This window comes from Chrysemys picta, chromosome 4, assembly GCF_011386835.1.
Source record: "Chrysemys picta bellii isolate R12L10 chromosome 4, ASM1138683v2, whole genome shotgun sequence".
Lineage (NCBI taxonomy): Eukaryota > Metazoa > Chordata > Testudines > Emydidae > Chrysemys > Chrysemys picta.
In genome coordinates, this window is record NC_088794.1 from 88,647,029 (window position 1) to 88,668,051 (window position 21,023).

At 43.7% G+C, this 21,023-nt stretch overlaps 1 protein-coding gene across 11 annotated transcripts in view; it reads left to right on the forward strand.

The window, feature by feature from the left end:
• Nucleotides 1-21,023, forward strand: part of SMOC1 (SPARC related modular calcium binding 1) — a 206,074-nt gene that overhangs the window by 151,069 nt on the left and 33,982 nt on the right. For 6 of the 11 annotated variants that reach the window (XM_065592953.1, XM_065592950.1, XM_065592956.1 and 3 more), the window contains 2 exons: nt 4,189-4,278; nt 8,193-8,273. The exons of 1 other annotated variant lie outside the window; for it this stretch is intronic. In XM_065592953.1, the coding sequence (XP_065449025.1) occupies nt 4,189-4,278; nt 8,193-8,273 (171 nt within the window). The remainder of the gene's footprint in view (nt 1-4,188; nt 4,279-8,192; nt 8,274-21,023) is intronic. 4 more of the 11 variants (XM_065592954.1, XM_065592957.1, XM_005305940.3 and 1 more) reach the window with 1 other exon arrangement.

The following is a 21,023-nucleotide window of genomic DNA, read 5'->3' on the forward strand; positions in this document are numbered from 1 at the left end:
ATAAGCCTTCATGGTAACATTATCAATAAGCTTATTACCATACTGGCGGTTCATTGTGCCCAGTCCTTTCCTAATTGTATAACTTTTTCAGACTGCTGAATGTCGTGTTGACTTCTAAATCCTTAGGAGCCAGCTAAACTGTTGATATGTTGTTAACTGCTTCAATGGAGTGGCAGAATATCACCTAAGAACTATAATTATTTTTTTTAAAGTAGTTGCTGTGGTTTCATGAGTCACGTTGAAGCCCAGCACCTTGTTCTGACAAAGAATGAAGGTTAACTTACCTGTCATTAGACAGCCTCATTTTTAAGGGCTAACATCAAGATAAAATCAAGGGCCAAATTGTCCTCTAATTCCTATGCAGCTAAAAGAGGTATACTAGGAAAGCATTTTCCCTGTATACCTAAACATTTCCTTACCTCTGTTACAAAGGGTAATACTCAATAATATTAAAACTAGGAGGTGGTTGTAAAACTAAGTTCAAAATTTTTCACAGGGGTAAAAATGGTGGTAGTGAGGAATTAACTGGAATTTTTCTATTTTGACAAAAAAGTAAACGTTCCTCAGTTTGTGTTTTTGGTTTTCCATTGTTCTCTGTTTTGAAAGCCAAAATGTGTTGAGGTTTTTGTTGGAAACGCTGGAAAATTTCAAAAGAAAAGTTTTCTCCATGAAAATTTCCACATCTCCCATAAAGGGGGCATTTTGGGATGGAAAAATCTCAACCAAAAATGTTATCACTCTACTAAGAACACTTCATTTTACTTTTCATCATTGTTGCTGTCTGCGAACTTTTCACTTCCCTCAGCTTGGTCAGTAACCGGTCTATTTCACTTTCATTTTCTTGTTTTATTTCCTGGCTCAATTGTGTGTGTGTGTGTGTGTGTGTGTGTGTGTGTGTGTGTGTTTCTGAAACTACATGGAAATCTTAAACTTAAATTGAAAGCAAAACCTATTCCTTGAAAGTTCATTGACATTTGTATTCCTATTAGGTTAAAGCCTGACCCCACTGAAGCCAAAGGCAAAATTTCCAATTTGACTTCAATAGGATCAGGATTTCACCCATTGTTTATTTGTATAGAGCTGGTCGGGAATTTTCCATTAAGGCTTTTTGGCAAAATGCAATTTCTGCATAATTGAATGTTCGGAAAATTTCTACTTTTCCGAAACTTTTTGATATTTCTGTCAAGAAAACTGAAACTAAATATGTAAGGTAATGTTTCATTTCAGTATGTTGCACTAACCGGAAACATTTCATTTGGATTCAGTTTAACATTTAAAGTGTTTCTCATTGGTGCCTCATTGCCTCATGGGAGTTGTTGCTTGATGCACTCTCTCTCCTATGGACTGGGCTCCCTGGCTAGACGACATCTTCCATGATGCACGCCATGGCTCAATCAGACAGGAGACAGTTGCATCATGCAAGTAGTAGTCCAGCCACTCCTGCAACCTTTTTATTCACCCCCATACCATCTCCTATGGAGGAAGCCCAGTACTGAGGCTAGATTTTTTTTATTATTATTATTATTTTTTTTTAAAGCTGGATAACTTTGATTGGTGACACTTGTAGTTTTACTTATTAAAAATGACCTCAAATCTCATGCCTCAGGTAACAAGTTGATTTCCTTTGGGGTCTGGAAGGAATTTCCCCTTCATGTAAGGTATTAGAACAGGACCAGATCCATTATGGGTGTTTCCACCTTTCTCTGAAGCCACATATATTGATCATTGTCAGAATACAGGGTACTGGGCTGGCTGGATCAATGGTCTGAGCTGATGTGAGAAATACCCTACTCTTAGAATAAGGAAATGATTGGTCTACAGTGAAATAAAATGCATTTGTATATTTACTTAATATAAATGGCTATGCAAAATAGAGGTTGAACTCAGCTGTTACTCAGCAAGACACCCTACTAGCCCTCTATTGGTGTCTACCCAGTTAGCTTCCTTTGTTTGTTTGTTAAAAGCGAAAACGCATTTCTAGCCCTTCTAGGTGTAAAGAAGACATTTAGGATGTGCCTCATTGATATGCTGTTTACCTGAACCTGTGAACAGCCCGCATTGAATGACAGCTGTAAAGGAGGAATACACTGACCCCATTTTATCACAAGGACATGCTAACTCTGAAGCCTAATGATGGAAGTGTCAACATTAACTATTTAACTGCTGGTCATTTTAGTAGAAACATCTAGCTATTGTTGGCATGCAGGCAGACCTGTGGACTGTGGGAGGAGATTGGGTGGAAACCTGCTGCCTTCTCTTTGGCCTGATCACTGATGCAAACTCGATTTAAAATTCAAAGAATGATTAAAAGATGCAGCCAGTGCATAAATGTTAAATTTATTGGGCTAAACCCGGATTCTTTTTTCCTACTTGGTTTTTATTCAGGCAAAACCGTCATTCAATGGGAGCCTTGCCCAGCCCAGATCCTGTGAGCTGCTGAGTACTAGCAGTTACTAGTCTCTTTGCTTACTCCTGCAGCATTGGCCATTTCAGTTGAGAATTTGGCCCACGGATATAACCGTGTTTTATACATTTATATGGTAAAAATTGTGTGTGTTCTGTGTGTTCAAATATATTCTAACTACACTTGTTGAACATACAGACAATGCATGAATCAAAGGGGCAAATGTATAGAGGTCCTGTGTTACTGTCTCCCATCTCTTTTACTTTCATGAAAATGCACAGATGAAATGAAATTTGAACCACACTTTTTCAGTTTGGGTTCCCCTTCTGATTAATGTACCTAGAAATAAATAATCAATGCTCTAATGAAAAGGTATTTAAGCTCATGTCAATTTAAAAAAAAAGTCTTTGTAGACATGAGAATGTTCCCTGAATAGTCTTGTTTTCCATCGATTCCGCCTCCACCCTGGCCTCAAATATTCTGTTAGGGGCTTTGTAACTGTGAGCTCCCTCCCTTTCCCATAATGTGTCTGGTGTGAGGTCATGCAACAAAGGCTGTGTTGTAAGTTCTCTTCTCTAAAAGCACAACATGCAAGAAATATCCATGTTTTCCCCTCACCCTCACTTTATACAGCACCACAACACTGTACAGCAAGACTGAACGGACTCTCCCAATTATTTTCAGTGTAACCCCTTTCAGTTACTTCTACCACCACCACACGTACTCTATTTTAAGGCCATGTAGAGATGGACCCAGAAAGGGACAACAAATTCAAACACCCCTGTAACTTTGAGAGGATGGACCCAAACCTGAGCCCAAACTTAGCAATCAATGCCTGTCTACATAATGTAACCAGCATATAGTCTTTTGCTTAGGTATCTCTTATATATATATATATATATATATGTGTGTGTGTGTGTATGTGTGTATATATATATATATATAAATAAACAAACACTGGAAGGGACCCTGAAAGATCATTGAGTCACTAGCAGGACCAAGTACTGATTTTGCCACAGATCCTGAAGTGCCCCCCTCAAGGATTGAACTCTCAACCCTGGGTTTAGCAGGTCAATGCTCAAACCACTGAGCTATCCCTCTCCCGTTCTGTGGCCCCTGTGACTTTTCTTTTTCCTTGTGGATTTGATTTTGTTTGGTGTAAGCTTTTACGAGGGAAAGACTCCATGCTTGTTGCCAGAAGGCATCGGAGCATAATGTATTGGGGAAAGCTAATCTAAGAAAAGTTTTTCTCCCCATCTCTCATAATCATGTCGGAGCTAGAGGACAGCTTGACGTTACCACTGTAAGAAATAAGTTTTCCTATTGACAGACCTTTTCTAACAGCGCTTCAATGAATGGTGATGCCAGGCTCCACACTGGTAAGTTTCAGAAGATGTTCTTTAAACAAAGAAGATAATTAGAAGGACTTTGGTCCATTAATTCCCAGCTCCCTGGTGTCACAGGATATCAACTGTGTGGGATAGGCCCACCTGAGCCTAAAAAATGATCTCTAACCAATGCATCAGGGAGAAAGGGAAAATACCCATGGTTCATGTCATGTGGGGGAAATTCTCTCTTAAATCTAAAGGTAGTGATCAGTGCATGTTTACTGTGTACTGTGACATACCACTACTGTCCAAGTAAACGCTGAAAATTTATTATGTCTTGACTTTCTGTCTTTCTGTCTATCTTTCTTCTCTCTCTTGGACTTGGCCGGGCCATGTACAAATCCCAATCATTCAACAGTACTGGAGAGTAGATAGTATTTACCTCAATAATGGTAGTTTCTTTTCGGTTCTTTTTAACCCTCAATTCAGATGATGGTTCGAAGCCCACGCCCACCATGGAGACCCAGCCTATTTTTGATGGTGAAGGTAAGAGCCTCCCTTTTAAACACATTTTTCTCTCTCCCTCACATTTGTTGTTCAAACCCTGGCTTTAACCTGCAGTGCAGTAACGCCCTGAATCTTATAAGTTGTCTACAGTTCAGAGTACTCTTGGGACTTGACGTATTTTTCCAAATCCTTTCCCATCCTCCCTTCTTCCCTGGGATCCAACAATAACACCAGTTGGACGGATCCTTTGGATAACCTCAGAGAGGAAGACGTCATGGCTAAAAAAATGCTCCCTGAGTCAGAAATGACAGTTTCGTATATTCCATCCTTCCTCCCCCCTGTGGTATTGGTACAAGGAATTTCATAACCTCTGCTAGAACACAGCAGCTTTCCCAAAGGGAGGAAAAGGCTAAACTACGGTCTGTGAATGTTGACTTGGAGGAAAAATGTTGGGAGGTTTCTTCATTTACCACTTCCCTTCAGTGATGCACTGTCCATTAAGTAAATGAAGTCAGCGTCTTGGGCCCACCTGATCCATGGTCCACCAAGCCAGTTTCTTCTTTCAGATGTGCCAACTCCGTGACTTTTGAGGAATTGTTTTGCCTCAGTTTACTGGAATCCTTAAATGAAAGCGACACTGCTGTGACCAGTTATATTTAGATGTGAGCCAAAATATGAACTTCTGCTATGAACCCCTTCAGATGTCCTGGCCAGGGGAGAGCTGCAGATTTTAATGCTGTCCCTAAGATTTTAAGATGGAGTTGAAAACAAAAATATCAGGGATTTGGCAGGACCAGGTGGTGCCATCGGTAGCTTCTCCCTTCACCTCACATGAATAGGTGGTTGTGGTGGGTTTCGGTTTGGGGTTTTTTTGGGCTAAAATAAGCGTCTTTAATAGCAAGTGACTGCAATTCCATCATTTCCATTTGCCTGGACCTAGCTTTTATAAAAAAAAAATTTGTATCTGCTTTAAAAAACAAATAAGATACCTAAGCCAAAATATTGTATTCCCACATAAATAAACAGAGGAAACAAAACCCTAGTTGTCAGTCTCTTGTTTGCATAGGAAAAAAAAAAACCCTGTTCCTTCTAGCAGCCATCTGGTATTGTATTAAATTGCTGTTTGTAATAACAGCATGCTGCTGGGCTTTCAGTTTACCCCAAGATAGTGGTTATGAATGCACAATGGAAGGAATGCACTAAGAAAATGTGGACTTAACTACAGGAAGAATTACCAAACAGTGCACTAGATTAGTCTGTGGAAGCCCTGTCAGAAGCTTCTTAAGGAATGGTGAAAGTCCCCAATCCTCAGGTCATTCAGACAACGCACTAGAGAGTACATTGTAGTGCAGACAGTCCTGCCCTGGCCACCAAGAGGACATGAAGAGCCTAATAGCTCTTGTGTGCCTCTCTTCTGTGCAAGACATTTTAAAGTCCCCAATCTTTGCTCATTCAAAGGACCCATCATTCTGCACTGAGATTGTAGGTGAGACCAAGGGGGAAATGGACCATAGCTAGCTTGTACAGCTTAATGAAGGACCATGCACCCACTTTGTTTATTTTGTGTGTGTTACTGTGACTCTTGCAATACAGCATGCAATCACTTCTTTCCTCTTGCACCATGCATGTCTCGTAACAGGAATGGTCAGATTTTAGGCCTTCTGTTAACTTGGGCAGCATTCCTTTTGACCCAATGGAGAGGCAGCATGAGACTGGAAGCTATCCAAATTCTGACACTGACACACTGTGTGACCTTGGATACGTCACTTTATCTCTCTCTCAGTTTCACCACCCCTAAAATAGGGATAAGTAAATTTACTACTGCACAGGGGGGTTGTGATGATCACTTCATTGGTCTGAGACGCTCCAATGGGAGATGACCGAGAAAGCCAAAGCATTGTTCTGTTATCCATTATGGCTGGGGCTCTCAAAGGTGAGAGTTAAGTGTACAAATCCCATTGAATTTCAGTAGGATTTGTATGCTTAACTCCTTTAGGCTCTTTCTTTCTTTGAAAATTTCATCTTATGGGTACAGAATTAGTAAACAACTCTGGCCCAGTAATGGGATTTTAGTAAACAATCCGTTACACCTGTGCTACTGCCGTGGAGGCACTGGGGCTGCAAAAGTGTCACTGGAGCTTAATTTGAAGGCATTGTGGTTGCAGGAGTGGAAGGAAAAGGGGTTAATGTTGCCTTCAGAATCTTTACTCATGTGATGAGCAAAAAAGGAAAACTGCTTTCAGCATCACATAGGGTTTGGGGATGTCAGATTGTTAAAATGAAAACTGACTTGATGTTTAGAGTTTTAAATGCTCTGTTTTTCCCCTGAAATATGTGTTTGAAAAAATCTTTCTTTTTTAGCTAGATACAAAAAGCAAAACCTGGCAGCAAAACCCTGAAGTTAAATTGCTGTTACAATAACCTTTTTTTAAACTAACGTATTTCCACATATCCTTGAAAGGGGAAAAAATTCTTTCTTGAAAGAAGTCCCTTACATGGCATCAGTTATCTTCCTTAGGGAAAAGGGAGAGGTCAACTTTAGATGGTAGCTCTTGGGTTATGTCGTCTGAGGCCAGATTTTTCAAATGTGGTTATAACTCAATGTGCTGGCCTGGTTAGGAAGTCTGGCCATTTACATAGGTGTCTGAATGAGAGCAGAGCTTTTTTGAAAAGCAGGCACCAGTTGCAGGAGTAGAGCACTCCTTGAAACTTTGCCCTTAAATCTGACACACACCCCCACCCCTCCTCCCTCCCTCACTCACTCTGTGACCCTCGAAAATAATAGCACACAGGTCAGGGAGGTGTCGCTTCTGACTCTGGGTTGCAGTTCAGCAGCTTCATGACATGAGACCCTGGATTGGGGTGGGGTGGGGAGGTTGGGGTAGATGACTAAATTGCTCGATTTCTCCTTTCACAAGCAAATGCTCCTATGATTGCTGTAGCTGAGAGAGAGAGAGAGAAAATGTTTCCCCTCCTAACCTTTCAGTTTGTTTACTTTGTGCATTTGATGTACTCTTTGTATTTATTTCTCTTGTATAGTCAGTCAGCTTCTTCCTTGTTGAACAGAGCTATATAAATGTCAATAAGCAAACCGAAAAACCCTTGTAATATTTTTTCATATTACAAAACTAAATAAATCAGGCCCTACTATTTTAAAAATATTCCAGTTTTCAATAGAGGATGCTTTAGTTAGTTTTAAAAAGTCCCTTTTAGAGACCACTTAAGGTATCAAGTACCCCACTCAACCTCTATTTGAATATCTCTCTGTTAAGCAACCAGTTTTTATCCTCCCTTGAGGGGTTGCGTAAGGCAGGGTTTGCTGTATTTTGAACTTGAACAGTATAACCTGTTTAATCCAAGGATTTCTAAGCACTTTTAGAAAGTCAATATCTGTGTGTGTTTTGGTTTAGTGCATCACATGTCCTTTAACTAGATCTGTTTCTTTAACTTGCTTTCTTTTAAGTGTTCCCAGCAGTGCTCTTCATTTATCTATTTGCTTTTGATTTTTTTAAAAGGGAATTGATAATTGGAAGTGGGTGATCAGCTGCTCTCTGGGGTCTAGGGTAATGTTTACATTCCTGATTTTAAAGTATTTTACTGAATTTCATGCAACTCTTAGTGGAAAACATGACATGCAGTACCACACAACATAGTCCGTACCTCTTCTGAGTCAGGGCTGAAGGGTATGAGGCAGGATACTGTGGGCTAGGGAAAGCAGGAAACAGATGTAATATATGGAAAGCGAGGAAGAGGTTGTGTGTGCTTGTGGTGGGAGATAATTAAAGGCTCACACTACACAAAATGCACAAAGGAACCCTGGAGGTAGCATATCTGGAGGACATGTCAAAACCCAAGAACTAGGATGGACCAGTCAGGACACCTCCACCTCCATCATGCACCCCCACTAGTGGAACTAACCATGGTTTTGTTAAGTGTTTTTCGTTGTCTTTCAGAAATCACAGCTCCCACACTTTGGATCAAACACTTGGTCATCAAAGATTCCAAACTGAACAGCTCCAGTATGAGAAATTCAGGTAACGAATGCCTGCTTTAAAAAAAAATGGCAATTAACTAAGCAGCATGATCCTTTTCCCAGGACTCCTCATTTCATTCTTCCTCTCTTGCAGCTATAATGCTGCTCTCTCTCAACACTGCAGAGTGGGGAAACCCAGGCAACAAATGAGAGAGGGTCTCTTACCTGTGTACCAGGTATATGCTGAGGAGAGTTTCTGTTCTCTAAAACAGGAACTCGGGATACTGAAGGAAACTTTGGGTTTGTTCACCCAGGGCTTCATACCATTCTGCCAGTCTTCATTCCACTCCCATGTTCCCTCTCATTAATCCTGTTTCATAACTCCATGAACGAACACTTTCCTGAGAGCATCCTTATTGCATTGTAGCACCTTAGAGACTAACAAATTTATTAGAGCATAAGCTTTCGTCGGCTACAGCCCACTTCTTCGGATGCATCCGAAGAAGTGGGCTGTAGCCCACGAAAGCTTATGCTCTAATAAATTTGTTAGTCTCTAAGGTGTGCCACAAGTACTCCTGTTCTTTTTGCGGATACAGACTAACACGGCTGCTACTCTGAAATCTGTTATTGCATTGTGTGTGGTTTCCAAGGAACTGAGGTTGTTGCTAAACTTGGGTTCCAATCTAAGTAGCATCATAGGATCACCCAAGGCATCTGTAGTGGTATTTTGGATAAATGGAGGACAGTGACTCTGAGGTGGGTTATCCTGGGTGGGCTTTGCAATAAACGTGAGCTGTAAATGGGTGAAGAGAGAATTATTGCTTTGCATAGCAGGGTGGGAAGAAGTTCCACATGTGAAAGAGAGCCCAGAAAAAATGACGGTGAGAGGAATGAGCAGGTCACTGGGATCAGGGAGGTAAGAGGCTCAGGTGGAACAAAGAACAAAAGGTGGAATAGGCAGAAATGAGAACAGAGATGTAGGCGGGGTGTGTGATGCTTCCTGGCGGTACCCAGGGCTGTGAGGCACCTCGCTACCATCTGCCCTTTGTGTGAGGAAGCCTTGTCAGTACCTGCTGGTTGTCAGCACTGCCGTTGGCAACACAAGCACTTCCCTCTCGGCCTACGCAGGGCATGCTGTCCCTCTGCAGATTAGTGACAGGCACGCTCAAAGGTTCCCTCTGGAGCATCCAGCCTAGGCTCACCAGCAAGTATGAAAAATCGGGACAGAAGGTGGGGGGTAATAGGCGCCTATATAAGACACAGCCCCAAAAATCGGGACTGTCCCTATAAAACTGGGACATCTGGTCACCCTAGTCCAGCCTCAGATCTACTGGACACTCACAGAATTCCCAGGTCTGTTATTCACAAAGGAACAGTGCACCTCCTCTTACCAGTTTCACCTATCCACTTAACTCTCCGCACCTGTACGTGTTTTCACTATAAGCAAATCTAAGTTTATTTAACAAAGAACAAAGATTCAAATAGCAGCTAGATAAAAGTATTGGAAGCAATCAAATACATGTAAAATAAAATCACAATGCTCTTTCTAGATCTTAATGCTTAACTAACAAGACATTGTCCTGGCTAATGAAGTTAAGCTCAACCAAAGTATTCTCCCAGCATTTAATCAGAAGCCTGGCTGAGAGCCTCCCAAGCACACGGGCAGCTTGTCCTCTAGGTAGGGTTACCATACGTCTGGTTTTTCCTGGACATGTCCGGCTTTTCGTCCGGGGGGAATTGCCAAAAAGCCGAACATGTCCGGGAAAATGCTGGCTGGGCACTTCCTCTTCCGCGGCGGCTCTGCTCCTCCCCTGACTCTTCGGCTCTGTTTAAGAGCCGAGCGCTACGGGCTTTGGGCAGCCCCCATGCCTCCGGACCCTGCGCCGCCAGAGCCCGGGAGGGGAAGTGCCCGGCCAGGGGCGCAGGGTCCGGAGGCATAGGGGCTGCCCAAAGCCCAAGCGCTACCGGCTTCACGGTTTGCCGGGCAGCCTCCAGACCCTGCGCCCCCGGCTGGGCGCTTCCCCTCCCGGGCTCCAGCTGCGCTGGGGAAGTGCCGGCCGGGGGCGCAGGGTCTGGGGGCTGCCCGGCAAACCGTGAAGCCGGTAGCGCTCGGGCAGCCCTTTTCGCGTGGCTGGGAGTGGGAGGGAGGAGGGGGCGGAGTTAGGGTGGGGTTGGGGCGAGGAAGGGGCGGGGCTGGGGGGAATGGGCAGGGCCAGGGCCCCGTGGAGGGTCCTCTCTTTTTTTTTTTTTTTTTTTTTTATTTGTTAAATATGGTAACCCTACCTCTAGGTGAAGGATAGTTGGTGTCCTGCTACATTCTTCTCATATACCAGACTAATTCTTTGATCTTAGTAGGGCGGATGTCCTGTTTATGACTGTGTGTTCCTTCCTGTAGATTTTATGAACTCTTGTCAGTCTTGATTAGCTGTTAATTCCCTATGCAAATGCACGTACAGTGTAAGACACCATGGTCAGCCAGGGAGATAAGTGTCTACTACCCCGTGCCTGAACAGAGTCTGTTTATCAGCTTCAGGTGACCAGTCTTAACTTGCATATCTTAAGAATTAGAATGATTAGGACAACCAGTGGATTAATGATTGCTGGTAGAGACCTTGCATGCCACCTTTTGGCACACTATGATGGAGACATCAGACCCAGGGGATCCTTGTAAATCCTTATGCACCACTTGTGTACTCCGCCAGTTGGCACCAAGGGGTGTCTGGGTGTGCAGAGATGTGAGAATGGAGAGCTAGAACTTGAGGTAAAGAGTGAGAGAGATTTGAAGAGGGGAGTGAGATCTGAGCAGTGGGTGAAGCTGATATTTGATCTGCTGAATGTTTTGAGTAGACTGGAGGGAAATTATATGGGAATTGGGAAGCCAGACAGGAGGAAGCTGCTAGGAGATGACCAAGATATTGATTTAAGATTTGACAAATGGCTATCACCATCCACACACTTTTATAAAGAGACAAAAAATAGACCCTCCCCCCCCCAAGCCCCAGGTAACTTGTGGAGGCAGTTTAAACTAGTTGTTAGTACCAGTTTCTCTTGCTTTTATTCCTAGCTTAGCCTAGGATTCTGGTCTTCAGTAATTCACTTAACCTGTCTCTGCCTCTTCCCAATCATAAACTGAAGGTGATCTGGAGCTAAATGGCAGAAATAAAGTAGGCTTAATTAGCTAATGTGGATAAAGTAAGCTAGATCCTTCATGACCTCCAGATTGGATTACAGCAGCATGGTCGACATGGGGTTACCCTAGAAGGCCACCCAGAAACTTCAGCTGGTGTAGAAGTGTTGGCCAGCTGGTTTAGTGGTGTTTCAAATGCAGCGCAAACCACACCTGTGCTCCGTGAACTTCACTGGCTACCGATTTATTCCTGGTGTCATCCGAAGTGGTGGTTTTGCTCTGTAAAGCTGTATATGATTTTGGTCCTGGCTATCTTAGCAACCACCTGCCTCATTATGCAACACTCCTGGTAGCTGACATTCAAATGAGAGACTCTTGCTTCCAGTTCCCGGATCTGAATTTGGGAAGGGGGGGCTGAAAAATGGGTATCCTCAGTAGGGAAAAGGAGGGTCTTTGACTCTAGAATTTGCTTACCACTCTGGCTTAGCCCTATAGAGCTTTTGACCTACCCAGCATGCTGCAAGCGCTATCTGTTCAAGCTTTCCCTCAAGAAACTGCCTTATGTCAGAGGGAGTGTTGCTTGAGAAGGAGTTCCTTTTGTGAGCTTGGTCCGTTTTGTTCTTAATTGGTGGTTTTTTTTTTTTTAATGATTGTAAATGAACCCAGAGATTGTATTGGACACACGTTACTAATCCAAAAATAAACTCAACTGGAGAATTTCAAATGAGTACAAAAGACAACTACCACAGCAAGGTAAAATGAGCTGTTAAAAAATCTCATTGAGCATAATTGATTGCCCTCATATGATGTACTTTCCATAATACCTTGTAACTGATGTAAGAGGGGAAAGTTACTAATTCTAGACTCAATTTTTCACACTGTGCCATACAAACCTTCAGTCATCTCCATTTGCTACAATGAATTACTGACATCGGGGAAAGGCCAGATCATGAAAGCCGTTATGGAACAGCTGACACATTTAACACACAACTCTCAGCTCCTTTTCTACTGTTTTTTATGGTGCTTTTTTATTCTGGATTTTTTGTTGAAGGATGGGGCATGCATCTGGAAGCTATGGAAGGAAAGCGCAATATATGAGCTAAGTCTTAATAAGGAAAACTTTTGAAAATACGATGATGACCGTTAATTGCTTACATATTTTGGATGCCCAGGATGAGATACTTGTGTCTTAAATTCGGCATCCAAAATTAGTGGATGCTTTTGAGAACTTTAGCTTACAGCAGTGTTAGATCTTATTGCACAGTGTGTTTTCGTTTTCTCTCTTTGTATTTTTGTTTTTAACAGGTTAAGGTAAGTTTTGCTGCCAGTTTTTCTGCACTGGCTTGGCTGTATTGCCTCTGAGCCTAAAACTCCTCAAATTAGGTAAATTCTTACATTGTCTTGTCATCTTGCTGTATTTTAATGGACTCATTGATGTTAAAGGTGGAAACTTAGTAGACCTTTATCTACTCCCTGCCCCCCAGGCCAGTGAATATTTCTTCTCTACAGTATGTCATGTTTTCTACTGGAATTTAAATACCTCCAGCAATAAAGCTTCCACCACTTCCTGTCTATATCTGGCTATATCTACACTGCAAGCTAAGGTTGTGGTTTTCAGCTTATGTAGACATGCTTGGGCTAGCTGACATCTGAGCCAGTACACTAAAAATAGTAGTGTAACTGGGTAGCACAGGTGGTGGCGACGGCGGCAGCAGCAGCATGGGCTAGTCACTCCAAGTATGGGCCCACAGGGTTCAGGTAGGTTTGTACTTGGGGCAGCAAGCCTGTGCTTCTGCTGCTGCCCATGCTATTGTCTGCCCTACTATTTTTAGCGTGCTCATGTAACCCATATCTCCCTCTAGCGGCACCTAGACCACTTAGAGATTAATGAGTCTGCTATAGCCTTAGCTAAGAGGCATTTGGCTTTTAACTCCTGCATTAGAGGCTCATATGGTAAGCTTCAGAGGTCCCAGGTTCGATCCCACCTGCTGATGACCAGGGTTCTTTGGTGTTACGCTAGCTCAGATGAGAGCTAGCATGAAAGTCTATGAGCTGGAAATCCTACCTCTGGCTCGTAGGGTAGACATAGCTTCTAATAGAACTCACCCTCCAGATGTTTTTCCTGATATCTAGCCTAAATTTCTTATCTCTGTTTCTTCTCATTACTCCAGGTTCTCCCTCCTTGTACCAGCCTAAATCAGCCTTTCATTCCTTCACGTTCTTCAAATGCCTTTACCTAGTTCACATGTCCCCCATAATAATAATTTAGCCACATGTTCAGTAGTGAACAGGGTTCAAACAAATATCACTTTCACAGGATGTGAGTGTCATTCCAGTCTACATTGGCATTGGACGTCCTAGAAACGTAGCATTGTGGCCACGTTCATCATAGTAGGAACATAGGAATTGCTACATCAGATCAGATAAGTGGTCCGTATAGTGGTGTCCTTTCTCTGGCTGGCCAATGTCAGATGCTTCAGAGAAAGCTGTTAGAATCTTCAATAACTTGCTGAGTTTCTTTTTAACTCCCATGAGTTGGTGGTGATTATGATGTCACATAAATAAAAAATAAAAGTGAAAGGACTGCGCTGGGGGATGAACTGCGAAGCTGGGAACTCATAAAAGCAATAGAAATTCAGTTAATGCTTTTCCCATTACATACAAATCCCAAACAAAACCACCTTCATTAGCATCTTCCCACCTTCTAACTTGGTAACACATCTCCAGATGCAGTAGTCTGGCCTCAAGTCTTGTTTTGCTTCTGGACCTGTAACTGAGTAGTTGACAGTCACCTTCTTTCTGCTTCCCTCAGCTTCCTCGTATACTACATATCATAATACTTTCATATAATATGTAACACTTTATAGTAATAACCAGCTAATCCTCCCCCTACCCAAACCAAGTGAAGTAGGTATTACCTCACTTCTACTGAAGTGGAAATCTAGGTACAGAAAGATAAGTGTGTGGCCAGAGGTAAAATAAAGAGTCAGTGGCTGGATTAGGATTTGGGACTACTATCTGGCTCCTAGCTCCAGACTTGGTCTACCAGACCCCACTGCCTCTCAGTTACATGCTCCAATATACATGCCAGTTCTATCTCTCACTACCACTGCAGCAAAATGTGTAGAATGGCTGTGATTTTAAAATATAGATGAGTGGCAGCAGTTCTTGCATTGCGCGCCTACTTCTCCCCCCACTTTATAACCCATGAAGTGTTATAGTGGATACTCTTGCTGTTTATTACAAATTTTGTTCTGGGGCGATTCCTGAAAACTCCTCTATTTTCAAGAAAATAAATCCCGTAATTGTCCTTTTGGGAGTGTTCCTCTCCACCAAGGCTGCTCCTTGCTGGGCCTTCTCCAAATCCATTCATGTTAATAAGTGACTGATTTTGGTTAGAGAGAGATTCTAGCCATGTAGCCAACCCATCCTGACAACACTTAAGAAAACCACAGGGTGATGTAATGAGCTCATGCATGGAAAGATAAACAGCTCTAGGAAAACCAGCAGTAGTAGTCTCAAGTAAATACTCTGCAATCACCAGGGTCTTGAACATGGTTACTTGAAAGGAAGAATGAGTAATATATTAAGGTTAGCTGCTGAAGACAGGTGTGTGTTTTGAATCTTGCTGTTTATTTCTAAATCCTGCTCCTTGGATGGGTGCCAGTTCCATGTGGGTTTTTCTGTTCTGCTCTGGCACCCAGAGGCCCTCTGGGCATCCTTTATACTGCTTTCCACTGATATGTTTTGCTTTTAGAAGCTCTTCCAGCACAGAGCAAAGCTATAAATGAGCTGTGAAAAAGAAGTGTACAGAAACTAGGATAGTATTGCTCATATGTTAGTTTTAAAAATTAATTTACCTTAAGGATCAGGCTCAGAGAATCTTGCATGGAGGCATAAGGGCTGGAAGCAACATGAAATCTGGATGTCTGATGTGCAAGGGAGCAAAAGCAGTAGAGACCCTGCAGGGAGATAGTGTGCCCCCATGGGCAGCATGGAGATGTTTCAAGTTGGTCTCCACAGATCATGGTGAGGTGGAATGTGGCTGCATCATGCTGGAGGTTGGGTTGTTTTACAAAGTTCAGCTCCAAATGGCCAGAAACCTGCTTAAGGGGGAACAGGGAGCCATGTCTGCTAGTCCTTGGGGTAAGGATTCAGTTTCCTGGTCCCACCCTTGTACATACACTGTAGCCCTTTTCCTCTGGCTTTGTTTGTACCCTTAGCTAGGCTGTGTGCACCCTGCTTGTTACAACAGAGGGTATGTCTACATGGGGCAGTGGAGAGGTGCAATTCCCAGCTTGGGTAGACAAACATACACTAGTTCTGTTCAAGCTAGCACAAAATAAAAAGGCAGAGTGGCCACAGTGACATGGGTAGCAGCTTGGGCTAGCGGCTAGAGTACGGCCCCAGGTATGTACCAAGCTGCTAGTCTGACACCACCAATGCCATGGCATCCACACTGCTATTTTTAGGTGCTAGCTACCATGTGTACATCTACCCAAGCCGGGAATTACACCTCCCAGATGTTGCGTAGACATACCCTACAAGCTAACAGCCTTCTTCACTTGTCTATCACCTTGTCACATGCCTTGCTTGAGGACACAGGACAGTGAGAATTCTCAAGAGGCAGATACAGATACACTCGTGTACTGGCTTAACCAGGGTGATTCTTGCTCACTGTAACAGGATGACGAACTCTAAGTCCCTGTATGCAAACACGGGGCTCTTCTGTTGAGTCACCTGGACTGCTGATACTATAGCTCTGCATTAAGAATGAGTATGATTACTGCTGAGCTGTAGTGGCAGGTGAGTCCAATCAGGATATAAAAGGGGTGGGACAGAGGAGGCTCTGGGGGGAAATGCTAGAACTATCAAGATTAGGCAGAAAGTTTAGACTGAGGTTTGTTTTGTTTGGGTGTCTTTACCAATAAAACCAACCCCCAGGAATGTGGTAGGCCTGGACTCTAACTCAGGGTCTGTATGCTCTGTTAAGGATGGGAAAGCACTGAACCCATTCATATTTGTGGGTTGAACTAATTATCATTTGCAGTCAGAAGAAAATTCCTTCATGTCCTGGTGGCTGGGCATTTGAAGGTTGCAGAGTGCACCCCGTGGGAGTAGATGGGCATATCCCCCACACAGTTCTTGGTGATATTGGTGAACTTCAGTAAAGGTGTTCAGGTTTTTGAAAAGCACAACAGAGACCTGTGGCTGGGGGCAGAGTGGGGAAAGTATAGCCTGGCTTTCTCCTTAGCTTTTTTTTTTTTTTTTTTTAATCGTTCCCCAGCCAACGTCCTGCTCCCCACGTGACTCATGGGTCTTCCCACCTTCCCCCGTTCCACTGTCTTAGAGGACTTCTGAGTGCTGCTGCCTGTGTTGGGCCCAGTTTTTGCTGCCACCATGACTTTCGCTCCCACTCCCTGCTGCTGTTAGACTGGCTGTGGCTATTTTCATCCAGACATGTTACCCTTCTCTGCCAGTCACAGTGAATTCACCACATCACCATACAGTGGATTATAGGGCATTGCAGACTTGTGCCTTCATAGTCTTTGGCTGGTAGTTGGTACAAAGTCAATGGGCTGTCAGCGGGGAGGGAGGGGAGACAGCACATTTGAGCCCAGCGCAAGCATAGTTGGACCTCACACAAACAAGGGAGAGGGCAGCAGCTAGAGATGTAGACAATTTAACTAGGCAGAAAGCTAGTTTCAGTGAAACCAAAACAGATTCTCTTGGTTCTAGCCAATCTTATGTAAACATTGGAGACCTGCTCACTCTGTGCCCAGTCCTTTTTGTCTTACACTTCCAAGCCTCTGTCTCTTCTTGGCATGTATATCGGACTGTTCAAACATGACTGGTCCCTGTGGGTGTAAAAGGGAGGGAGAACAAAGCTCCGTTCTCACACCAGGAAAGGGCTCTGATTGATAGGAGGGAACAGATGGTCGGAAAGCTTGTAGTCATAGCTATTGTGCATCCGTCAGATGTCCTTCCTGGCTGCAGTCCCATGTCTTGGATTCATGCCTCCCTATGCAGTATTTCCCCGATATGGCAGAAGTGTTGAAGTACAACACTAAAGTCACCTTATCACCCTCCACCCCTTGGGTACCCTCCAAGTTTAGTTATTTGCCCTATTTTTTTTCTTCTATAGCCACTTGGCCTTTGGTAGGTGTCAAGCCAGCAACTGTCCTAAGCAGCCCCCACTGAGGAGAAACCTTCATTGGTATAAAAACTCACCACTGTCAAGTCACTGAGTTACAGACAGGATTGATTTAAATCACTTATTTTAATCATGATTTAAATAATTGATTTATGTTTTGCATATGTACTTTTTAGTTATTTTCCTAAAGAAATATTGATTTTTTTTTTTTCTCCACCACTGGCTGGTTACTGTAAAAACATGTTGCTTTACAACTAAATACAGCCTTTACACTAAATGCAGTGCTTCTTGTTGTTAACCAGGAGGATACATTATATCGATATACTTATTTAAGCAATTCTATAGCTAAACTCATTTAGTCATATTTTTAATTTTTACATTTTCATTACATTAGAAAATGGTGAATGAAGCATTTCTTATTGACTAAATTAATTTTCTACTCATGATTTGCATCAAGCTGCATTTGAATGGAAATCGGAATGTACAAAAACAGCATTTTCATCTTTTTATTAGTTGAATAGAACACCGTTAAATGTGCTGGATACATACTTATTTTGTTTTTTATCAAAACATGTTTTAAGAAGATAGGAATGGTCATACTGGGTCAGACCAATAATTCATGTAGACCTGTAACCTGTCTTCCAACAGTGGCCAATGCCAGATACTTCAGAGGCACGAACAGAACAGGGCAATAATTGAGTGATCCACTCCCTGCTTCTGGCAATCAGAGGCTTAGGGATGCCCAGACCATAGAGTTGCATCTCTGCCCATCCTGGCTAATAGCCACTGATGGACCTATCCTCCAGGAACTTATCTAATTCTTTTTTGAACCAAGTTGTACTTTGGGCATTCATAACATCCCCTTGCAAAGAGTTCCACAGGTTGACTGTGCATTGTGTGAAGAAGTACTTCCTTACATTTGTTTTAAACTTGCAGCTTATTAATTTCATTGTCTTGTGTTATGTGAAGGGGTAAATAACACTTCCTCCCTTACTTTCTCTACACCATTCATGATTTTATAGACCTCTATCTTATTCTAAGTTCCCTGTGAGCCTATTTAGCACTGCTCAGGAAACCCAGCTGGGGGAGAGGCACCCCTCCCCCAGCCCAAACTTAGCCCAGCCCCAATCTACTGCGACCAGGGCTGCCTGGCTCTGCTGTGGCCAGAGCGCCCCTCTGCCGGCCCCAGCCCGGACCTGCTAGGGCTGGGGAAGGGGTGCCTATCCTGCAGCCCCAGCCCTGGAGCTGCAGCAGCAGGGAGAGGTGCCTCTCCTCACCCAGCCCAGGTGCTGCTGGGGGGAGTCCTCTCTCCCCGCTGTAGCCCTGGAGCACCCTCCTGCACCCTGGCCCCACCCCAGAGCCTGCACCCCCAGCCAAAACCCTTACATCCTGTACCCTAACCCTCTGCCTGAGCCCCCTCCCACATTCTGAACCCTTCAGCCCCACCCCACCGTATTAATTTTATGTGCACCAATGTGGAGGTGATGTGTGACACATCACCTCCATATTGGTGCACATAACAAAATTCATTCTGTACATGGGTGGGAAAAATTAGAGGGAACACTGATCATATCTTCCCTCCTCCCCCCATCTCTCCGCCAACTTGAACAGTCCCAGTCTTTTTAATCTCTTTTTTTTGTATTTAAAACTAACTGATTTATTAAACAAAGGAATTCTCTGTAGTTAGTCAATTGAACTGATAGTTTTGGTCACCACACCCTTCAAGATTTTAGAACTAGTAGCTACACTGGCGCTTTATAGCGCTAAAACTTGCTGTGCTCAGGGGGGTGTTTTTTCACACACCAGAGCGAGAAAGTTGCAGCGCTGCAAAGCGCCAGTGTAGACAAGCCCTAATATTGCATGTTTGTGTATGTGCATGCATATGCAGGGGCTCTCCTGGCTGTGCATCTCTCTCTCTCTCTCTCTCTCTCTCTCATTGCAGCTGCAGTCCAGTCACACGTTCCTTTCTTGGCTGCTGCCAAAGGGATCCAGACTCCATCACCGAGTCTCTTACCTAGATGCTATTTAAAGTTAGAATTGGAGTGATAGATCACTAGCAAGTGTGATCCTCCAACAGACCTGAAGGGGGGGGGGGGGGAGAAAGAGCGACACACTGGAAGAGTGTAGAGCCAGGACCCTTCCCAGCAAGTCCATGAGCAAACAGTCATAAATAATGTGCCATTGGGGAGCAGTTAATCTGCTCTATGAAAAGGTACAAAGTATACAAGTGGGAAAAATAACAATGTATAATAATCAGTTTGCAATCCTAGGTGCTAAACCATATGCAGCTAGGCAAATAAATGAAGCTCCCCCTTAGTGCCATGTGATAAATCATTCCCAAAGAATTCTGGCTCCTCTACCCCCAAAGAAAGAAAACAAATTACTCTAGGCACAGTCATAACTGCTACCCCCACAGCTGCCTGTTAAGGAAAATGGGCTGGAGAGAGGGGAGGGGGATGGGCAGCAGAGAGGTACACGGAGTTGGAGCAAAGCTCTTTGCTAAACCCCCACAGATTTCCATTTAGGGTTAAAACAAGAGGGTCAAATTCTTCTCTTGAGGAACTTCTGCTGAGGCCAGGGGATTAGGTCAGGGATCTTTTGGGCCCATAGAGAGAAGGGGAGGCTGGCGAGAACTGAATTTGGTTTTACAAAGGCTCTGCCTGATTGAAGGGGGTCTGTGAACCTGCAGGGAGAAGTCCCTTAGTCATGACATGCACGCACATATATATATATGCCTATGGTGTGCTGCACATGCACTACAAACCTGCATGGCACATGCACACTAGTCTGTCCCCCACGTTCATGCATGCACACCCTGGCCTGTGCATAGACATGTGCGCACACACAAGCACTCCTAGGTGCAAAAGATGGCCATTGCAGTTGGCAGCTAAACAGTGTTTAACGCAAATTAGCCTGAATCAGTTAAAACAGTCTCCTACATGACACCCTACAGCTATGTCCCCTATCGCCAATACTGTTGCGGAAATACTGTTTTTACACAGTGCAGCCAGCACAGGCAGGTGACTTTCTTCAACAATAGTTCCTGCTGCTAACAAAAAGTGTGGGAGCAGGAGGAGAAGGGATGGGGGGTTCTCCCAAGGGTACTACTGAAAGTCTGGGGTGGAAACGCATACAACTTCTCATTGTAGGAGTCAGGGCCGGCTCCAGGCACCAGCGGAGGAAGCACGTGCCTGGGGTGGCACATGCTTAGGGGCGGCATTCTGTCCATTCTTGGGGCGGCACAGTCCGGGTGGCTATTTATTTTATTTTATTTTATTGCTTGGAGTGGCAAAAATGGTAGAGCCGGTCCTGGTAGGAGTTGTTGCATATTTCTCAGTTGTGCAAAGGGAGCGGAGATCAAATAGTGAAAGCAATGGGAGTGAAGAAATATGTTCAGCTGTAGCCCAGGAGGCAATCAGGAGTTAACTATGCCACAAGCTGCCACTTGGTGGCAAGGAATTTCATAGACAAAAGGGAGTGGAGTAATCTTCTGGCTCCCTCCCAGAACAACAAGAACATCGAAGATCAAT